This window comes from Rhincodon typus, chromosome 36 (assembly GCF_021869965.1).
Source record: "Rhincodon typus isolate 14 chromosome 36, sRhiTyp1.1, whole genome shotgun sequence".
NCBI classification, from domain to species: domain Eukaryota; kingdom Metazoa; phylum Chordata; class Chondrichthyes; order Orectolobiformes; family Rhincodontidae; genus Rhincodon; species Rhincodon typus.
In genome coordinates, this window is record NC_063367.1 from 22,842,323 (window position 1) to 22,851,229 (window position 8,907).

At 42.1% G+C, this 8,907-nt stretch overlaps 1 protein-coding gene across 1 annotated transcript in view; it reads left to right on the forward strand.

Annotated features, from left to right (window-relative positions):
* The first annotated feature begins 409 nt into the window (after positions 1-409).
* The window catches only part of LOC125487104 (ADP-dependent glucokinase-like), a 12,111-nt gene continuing 3,613 nt past the window's right edge, over positions 410-8,907 (forward strand). The window contains exons 1-4 of the mRNA XM_048617177.1: positions 410-1,435; positions 5,172-5,234; positions 5,990-6,110; positions 6,931-7,127. Coding sequence (XP_048473134.1) covers positions 1,343-1,435; positions 5,172-5,234; positions 5,990-6,110; positions 6,931-7,127 — 474 coding nt within the window. The 5' untranslated portion in view covers positions 410-1,342. The remainder of the gene's footprint in view (positions 1,436-5,171; positions 5,235-5,989; positions 6,111-6,930; positions 7,128-8,907) is intronic.

Below are 8,907 nucleotides of genomic sequence, written 5' to 3' on the forward strand. Positions count from 1 at the left end.
GTGAGGGTGGGGTGAGGGGGTAAAAGGGAGGGGGGAGCAGATTCATCTTCCCTCTGAACAAAAGCCTTATCGTTATCATTTCCTTTGCTTTTGTTTCATGACTTATAGTCATAGAGCCAAACAGCGTGGAAACAGATCCTTTGGTCCAATTCATCTGTGCTGACCGGATGTCCCAATCCGATGTATTCTATTTGCCTGTAATTGGCCCATATCCCTCTAAACCCTTCTTATTTATATACCCATCCACCTGCCTTTTAAATGTTGTAATTGAATCAGCCACCAGCACTACTTCTGGCAGCTCATTCCATACATGCACCACTCTCTGCATGAAAAAGTTACCCCTCAGGTCCTTTTTTAAAATCTTTCCTCTCTCACCTTAACCCTATGCCTTCTAGTTTTGGACTTCCCCATCCTAGGAAGAAGGCCTTGGCTATTCACCCTGTCCATGCTTGCCATCATTTCATAAGCCTCCATAAGGTCACCCCTCAGCCTCCAACGCTCCAGGAGAAAAAGCCCCGCCCTACTCAGCCTCAAACTCAAACCCTCCAATCCCGGCAACTATCTCGTAAATCTTTTCTGCACCCCCTCAAGTTTTAACACCATCTTTTGGATAGAACGGTGACCAGAATTGAATGCACTATTGTAAAAATGGCCTTACCAATGTCCTGTACAGCCGCAACATAATGTTCTGACCAATGAAGGCAAGCATGCCTAACACTTTCTTCTTCATTCTGTCTACTGGTGACTCCACTTTGAAGGAATTATGCGCATGCATCTCTAGGTCTCTTTGTTCGGCAATACTCCCTACCATTAGCTGTACAGATCCTGCCCTGATTTACCTCAAATTTATCTGAACTGAACTCCATCTGCCACTCCTCGGCCTTGATCAAATCTTTGTTCTTTAATTTTTTCCTTCCTCCACTGTATCCTAGACCATACTTTTTGTTCTTCTTGCCCCCACCTTCAATTACATTAAACCTGTCACACTTCTACCTCACTTCAGCTCTGAAAGAGTCGTATTTGACTCCAACTCTGTTTCTGTCTCCACAGTTGTTGTCAGATCTGCTGAGCTTTTCCAACACTTGCTGTTTCTATTCCAACTTCCCAACATCTGCAAGTATTTTGCTTTAATTATGCTATCACTGGGTAGTTCTTAGTTCTGCTGACTGCTTTGTTGTTCTGCTGACTGCTGCTTCTTCTCTTGACCAGTGTGAATGCCTGTGTGGATGTTGTGGTGTGTGCAGTTGGACTTTTGAAAGCACTTGCCTTGGATCCTGGAAACAAAGTGGACCATGACACCCTTCAATCAAGAGAGCATTTGAAGGAAACCTTCTCCTACTTCATGGATAAAGGAGTTGCAGCTGAACGATTCTTCACAGACAAAGAACTCTTTCAAAATATTGCGCAGACTGCATCACAGTTCCCAGGAGCTAAGGTGCAGTTTTTGTTGATTGAGCAATCCTGCCGAGAGGCCATTGCCCATGGTGCAGGCCAACACCCAGTTTAAACAAAGTAGGAGAGAAAGCAAGCTAAATCAAGAAGGATTGGTTAGATGACACCAAGATAGTTGGAGGAAGGGCAGAGATTGAAGGTGAAAGTTGTTGGGAGGTTTGGAGTTGCAGTCATGAGATTCTGGGGAAGAATGAGTTCTTTCTGGAAAGGGTGCAGGGAATGAGAAAGTGTCAGAGAAGTTTGTCAGGATATGGAAGGAGCTAATAAGTTCAATGTCCGAAACTGTTTCACAACCAATTCAGGAAATATCCTTCAATGCATAAGTGAACATTGGCAGAGTTCCACATATAATGAGATACATGACCTGATTATCTGATTAGCGCAGAATTGTGAAAGATATAGTGGATAGAGCCTCTGTTTAACTTCTTATTCATAGGGTAATATATTTAAACGTTAGGGACAAGAGAGGAAAATTCAGAGAAGAATTGGCAAAAGAGGGCAAGAGGTTTTCTCAACTCCACCCCCTCAGCAGCTAGTATTTAACTTGGAAGTTTGGGAACTTGTGCCTCTGTGATATTTGTGCAGATGTGTGAATATTATTTCCTCTGACAGAGTGTATGAAATGGGTTAAGTTTGTATATTGGAATTTACTGCTGACAAAGTTTTATTACATTCTGTAACTTGGCAGAGAAAGTTTGTCTTGTGCAGCTTGGTTTCTCAATCTCCCCTGGATCCAGTTGTCAGGCAGGCTATGATTTAGTGGAATAATGATCGTAAAGCGATAGCTATTATTTTATAATCTGGTGGTCTCTAAAGACAGACTTAACTCCTAATTAAAAAATACATATGTCAGTTAATCAGTAGCTAGTGGAACAAAGATGTGTAAAAATGAGTATTTATGTCACTCCTGGAAGCAGCATATGAAAAGCAGCCAGAAACAGCGTAGTGAAATGCCTTCAATAACAGAGAGCCAGCCTTTACACGAAAGGGCTTTTGTCAATGAATCCAGATCCTGGCTGTAAATAGGAATGCTAATAGCTCTGCATTTAGAAAACTAATCTATGATATTTTGGACGTAATTATGCTGATTCTTGGCTAGTATTATTTTCATTACTTTGTTTTATTTCAATTTTTTTTACATAGTTATATAGGCACAGAAACAGACCATTAGTTCAACTTGCCCGTGCTGGCCAGACATCCCAACTTGGTCTGGTCTGGTTTGCTAGCATCCTTGGGCAGCTTGTTCCATGGATGCACCACCCTGTGTGAAAAAGTCACCCATCAGGTCCTTTCTAAATCTTTCCCCTCTCGCCTTAAATCTATGCTGTCTAGTTTTGGACTCCCTAACCTGGTAAAAAGACCTTAGCTATTCGCCTTATCCATGCCCCTTATGATTTTATAAACTTCTATAGGTCAGCTCAGCCTCTGCTCCAGCGAAAGAAGACCCCAGCCTATTCTGCCTTTCCCAATAACTCAAATCCTTCAATCCTGCCAATAATCTTGTAAATCTTTTCTGCACCCTCTCAAGTTTTAAGACATCCTTCTTACAGAAGAGTGACCAGAATTGAACACAGTATTCTAAAAGTGGCCTCACCAATGTCCTGTACAGCCACAATGTGACCTCCTAACTACTCTACTCAATGTTCTGACCAATCATTGAGGCACAGTCCCAGAAGGTGCTGACTCACTGGGATAGAGTTCCTGAAGGTGCTGGCTCTCCCTGGGGGACATGTGTTGACTGTATTCTCTACATTGACGTTTAATATCATGTGAGAACAGGAGTGAACTCGTTATTAATTTTGCTTGAGGTAAGCAGCTTTGAAACGTGCTCAGACTCAGACGTCAGTGATGGTTTTAGGGTGATGTGGTAACTTGCAACTGCTTGTTGTAGCCTGACTCTCAGCATGGCCCTGAGCTTCAGTGGGATGGGAAATGCTGAGAGGAAGAAATTTGACATGTGAAGATTTGAAAAAGCATCACAGTGAGTCTATTTTCATAAACTTCCTTTACTTACAGTCATAGAGTCCTACAGCATGGAGACAGGCCCTTTAGCCCAAACTGGCCCACGCTGACCGAAATGTCCAATAATGTTAACCCCATTTCCCTGCACTTGGCCTATGTCCTTCTAAACTTTTCCTATCCATTTATTTTTAATATTGTTAAGGTACCTGCCTGAAACATTTCCGCTGGCAGCTCATTCTGTATGCATACCATCCTCTGTGTAAGACAGTTGCCCCTTAGATTCCCATTTATTCTTTCCCATCTTACTTTAAAGTGATGCCCTCTAGTCCTGGATTTCCCAACCCTGGAAAAAAGACAATGCATTCACCCTATCCGTGCCCCTCATTATCTTATACACTTCTGTAAGATACCCCCCTCAGTCTCCTATGCTCTAAAGAAAAAAGTCCTAGCTTGCCCAACCTCTCCCAATAACTCAGTCCCTTGAGTCCTTGCAACATCCTTGTAAATATCATCCACACTCTTTCCAGTTTAATAACATGCTTCTATAGCAAGGTTACCAAAATGGAACATAATACTACAAGTGTGGCCTCACCAATGTCCTGTACAACTGCAACATAACTTCCCAACTTCTCAGTGCTCTGACTGACGAAAGCCAGTCCGCCAAAAGCTTTCTTCACTGCTCTGTCTACCTGTGAGTCCACTTTCAGAGAACCATGCACCTGAACTCCAAAGTCCCTCACTCCTTAAGACCCTACCATGCACTATGAAGCACCTATCTTGATTTGACTTTCTAAAATGCGACGCCTCACACTTGTCTATATTAAAATCCATTTGCCATTTATCGGCCCACTTCCCCAGTTGATCAAAATCCTGTTGCAATTTCTGATAACTTTCCTCACTGTCCACGATGCTGTCTATTAAAGTGCCATTTGCAAACTTACTAATCATGCTTTGTACATACTCATCCAAATCACTGATTTAAATAACAAACAGCAATGGGCCCAGCACTGACCCCTGAGGCACACCACTAGTCACAAGCCTCCAGTCCGACAAGCATCCTTAGACTATTACTCTCTGCTTCCTTACCATCAAGCCAATTGTGTATCCAATTTGCCAGCTCTCCCTGGATTCCATGCGATCTAACCTTCCAAAGCAGCCTACCATGTGGAACCTTATCAAAGGCCTTACTGAAATCCATACAGACTATGTGTGTCACCCTGCCCTCATCAACGTTCCTGGTCCCCTCATCAAAGAACTCTAACAAATTTGTGAGGCATGATCTATGATGCATGAAGCTATGCTGACCACTCCTAATCAACCCTATCTTTCTAAATGCATGTATATTTTATCCCTCAGAATCTTCTCAAGTAACTCGCCTACCACAGATGTTCGGCTTGCTGGTTTATGGTTCCCAGGATTTTCTTTGCAGCCTTTCTTGAAGAAGGGCAGTCTTCCGGGACTTACTTATTTTGGACTTCTCCAGAAGGCATTTTACACCTTATAACAAGCATTAAAATGAAGTGCAGGAATTAAGTGTGTGTGGGAAAAAATTTGGAGGGGTGGAGCGGTGGGCTTTGTGTTAGAAGCATTACAAAGTATCAGTGTCTTCATTTCATCAGGTATTCTAATTGAGTTTTGGATGCCATAGGGACAGCTCTGGAAGTTATGGTGGGGAGGATGCAGAGCAATTTAAGCTGATGATTTAAGGTCATTCTTGGCTGTCACTGATTTTGTTCCTCTGTTTGATTTTCTAACAGCATTTTGTTGGAGGAAATGCTGCCCTGATCGGCCAGAAGCTGAGCACGAATCTAAACCTTTCGGTTAGTCTGTTATTTCTATTTGCTGGAGCAGGGATAGAACAGTCTCAAAAAGGTTGGGAATTGAATCGTTACTACTTCCAGCTCTGTTGTTTTGTCAATTTTGTCCTTCTAACTTCGATCCAGAAAGCGCTAACTTATGGTTAGCGATGCAGGTATGTTGCCTCTCAGTGGGGACAGTCTCTGAAGGTGCTGACCCACTTTTGGACTGTTTTGGAGTGTTCTGATTTCGCAAAGTATGAATCTTGACCTCTATGAGCTTGTCGAGGCACCAGTGATTCCCAATCCATCCATCCTTCATCTTCCATGTGCTGCACGGTTGAGGAGTTTGTATCTTAGGTGATTTTTGTCTTTCTCATCCTACTATCATTTGTTAACACTCCTATCATCTCTCCTGTGGGATGTACTGACTTGGAATGATATGTGGATTGTCCCTGGTTTTGTTTTCATCTGAGTTAACTAACAGCGCTGTGCAAAGTACCCTTTCGATGCCTCATCAATTTGGCCCAGCAGAGATCAGCAGCTTTAACACTACGGTGTCACTGGATGGTGCCAGAGATTTAGTTCCTGAAGTGCTTCTCTGAGCACTTCACCCCTGCCTGAGACTGTGACGAAGGGCTCACTGTTTCTGAGACAGTATTGGCACAGGCCTCTGTCAGTGGCTGTGTTGTACATGCTGTAAATGTGTTGTGATAGCTGATGTACTGTGTGTGTAGTGCTGTTGTTGGGATAAATATTAATACTCGATTTAACTGCAGGTGATGCTGTGTGGCCCAGTTGGCCCCAAACTTCGTGAACTCTTGGATGATCGAATTATTGTCCCAGCAGAATCGCTGCAGGAGATGGATGAGTATCACCTCATTCTGGAATATCAAAGTGGTGAGTTTAGTAATTGTTAGAACTGGGGACTGGGTTGTTTTAATGTAATGCTAATTGTAACGTCTTCAATTACTTTCATTGCTCTCCTCTTCCTTGGCTTGAGTGGTGAATCCACCAGCCAGAATTCCTTATCCAGTGACCCTTGCAAGGAACATCTCATTATTGAGTGAGACAGGGTTGGGCTACGCTGTGATGCCTTCTGTGGTAAAGTTGCTGAGTGATGTGATAGTGAATTATGACCACAGTGTCCCAAAGTACTTTAAGACAATCAAATGTTATCACAGTTGTAATTTAGGTAAGAAGGACTGAAACAGTAATTTGATGGTGAAGCTGGAGTTGTAAAATGGTAGGAGGAATGGAGGAATTAGTGTTCAGTTTCAATTAAAAGCTCTTATTGGAAGATGACTAAAATTTGAGATGGTAATGTTCTCTATTTGAATGCCTTTGTCTTACTATGCCTGACCGAATCATAATCTTCTGTCCAATGGGAGGATTGCTGTATATGAGCCCCATTCTGGAGGTATTGAACACAATTTAAGGGAGTACTGTTCTCCAGCAATACATTAGTCTGCGCTCTGCTTCCAGAGCGAGTTTAAAATTTCCTGAACTGTTTGCAGGAGAAATTTCCATTGTGTACACGCAATATTCAGCTTTTATGTCACATGGTAAGTCCTGATATCACTCCATGTAACCGTTATCTCATTTCCCACTCAAACTTCTGCCATATTGCCGGCCATGGACATACAGTGAAAGCTGATATTAAAGCTCTGTCCTGCTGGGTAATATAACATCTGCTTGCTGGCTGTTTTATGTTATGCAGGGGATGAGTGGGGGTCGATTAAAGCACCTCAGGCCAACCGCTTCATTTTCTCTCATGATGTGTCAAATGGAGAGATGAACATGATGGAGACCTTCATAACAAGTCTGGAGGAATTTGAACCTGAGCTGGTTGTCCTTTCGGGTCTGCACATGATGGAAGGACAGGGGAAGGAAGAACGAAATAAGAGACTCCAGGAGGTAAGGCAGAAATACACCAGTAAATTTGTTGTAGGGTGATGATTGTCTCTCACTCAATTAAACCCAAAATGGTGTTACAGCAGTCTTCAGTCACTCTTCTTGGAAAGCCTTCTTTAAATATCTGTCATTCAGAATCTTCACAGCCATTCTTTGTTCAGTTTTCAAAAGGAGCAAGGTAATTTTGGATTGCACCGTGAAGATCAACCTCGTGTCATGTAAAGCAACATTATTCTGTCTCCTAATACTTCACAGGTGCTGCTCCCTTCTCTGACAAACTGAGATTTAAAAAAACGTGCTACAGATGCTGCATAAATGCAGATTGTTGGTCTTAGACTCTGTAGACTGTGTTGGGTAATGGCATGATCAACAATAATGTTAAAATATTTTACTTTGATAACAACCTGGTATGGTCCTGTAACCAATACTCAACCAAGACTTGGAGATGGGATTTAGTATTAAAATAAATAAATGTTTATTATTAATGAGATAAACTAAAGTTAAACGGAGAGAGTTGGCGTAGAGAATGTGCGTGTTAAGCTATTACAGGGTCTAAAACAGCTATTCAAACATATTATTTTTCCTATTCCAATCTGTTTGCATTAATACCTTTCACCAGTCTCCATTCTTCCCTCCCTGTCTGGGGAATTGTCCTTTTTATCCATTTTCTCCTTTCACTTGTACATTAGAAAAACCATTTTTCCCCTCTCTCCACTTAGGAACCTATTCATTTTAATATTCATAAGTTTTGCTTTCAATCTAGAGGTTTGATACAACTACAATAAATGGTTTCTCGGTCATTTCAGAGGACTTCTAAGAGTCGACTTCATTGATCTGACCTTGTAGGTCAGACTAGATAGGGGTGAGATTTTCTCTTTGAAGGTTATTGTGAACCATTTGAACGGGGGAGGCAATATCTCTAGGCTATTAATCCAGAGGCCCAGATAATGTTCTGGGGATCTGACTCCAAACTCTGCCATAGCAGATGGTGAAATATGATCTGGTCAATAAAAATCTGGAATTAACAGTCAAATGATGACCACGTAACTGTTACGAAGTAGGGTAGAGTATTCATGCATTGGAAGGCAGGAAGTTAGATTGGTTGGTTAAAAAATGATAGTGGGGAAAAAGAGCACCTGTTCCCTTTAAGAGATTGTGCTTTGTCTGTGCTGGGAAGTTTACAAGTTCTATGCTCAGAGAATGCTTGAATTGAAACATTTTGTATCAAACAGCCAAGCAGCATTTTTACCAAGACAACAAGTTTGAATTTGGCCAATAAATTTAAACCAAGCACAGCAATTAAACTCCCCAATCAAAGCCAGTTGAATTTAAAACCTGTTACAAAGATAGTAGGAACTGCCGATGCTGGAGAATCTGAGGTAACGATGTGTAGAGCTGGATGAACACAGCAGGCCAAGCAGCATCAGAGGAGCAGGAAAGCTGCCGTTTCGGGTTGAGACCCTTCTTCAGAAATGGGGGAGGGAAAGGGGATTCTGAAATAAATAGGGAGAGAGGGGGAGGCGGATAGAAGATGGAAAAACATAGAACATAGAACATTACAGTGCCGTACAGGCCCTTCGGCCCTTGATGTTGCGCCGACCTGTGAAACCAATCTGAAGCATATCTAACCTACACTATTCCATTATCATCCATATGTTTATCCAGTGACCATTTAAATGCCCTTAAAGTTGGCGAGTCTACTACTTTTGCAGGCAGGGCATTCCACGCCCTTACTACTCTGAGTAAAGAACCTACCTCTGACATCTGTCCTATATCTATCACC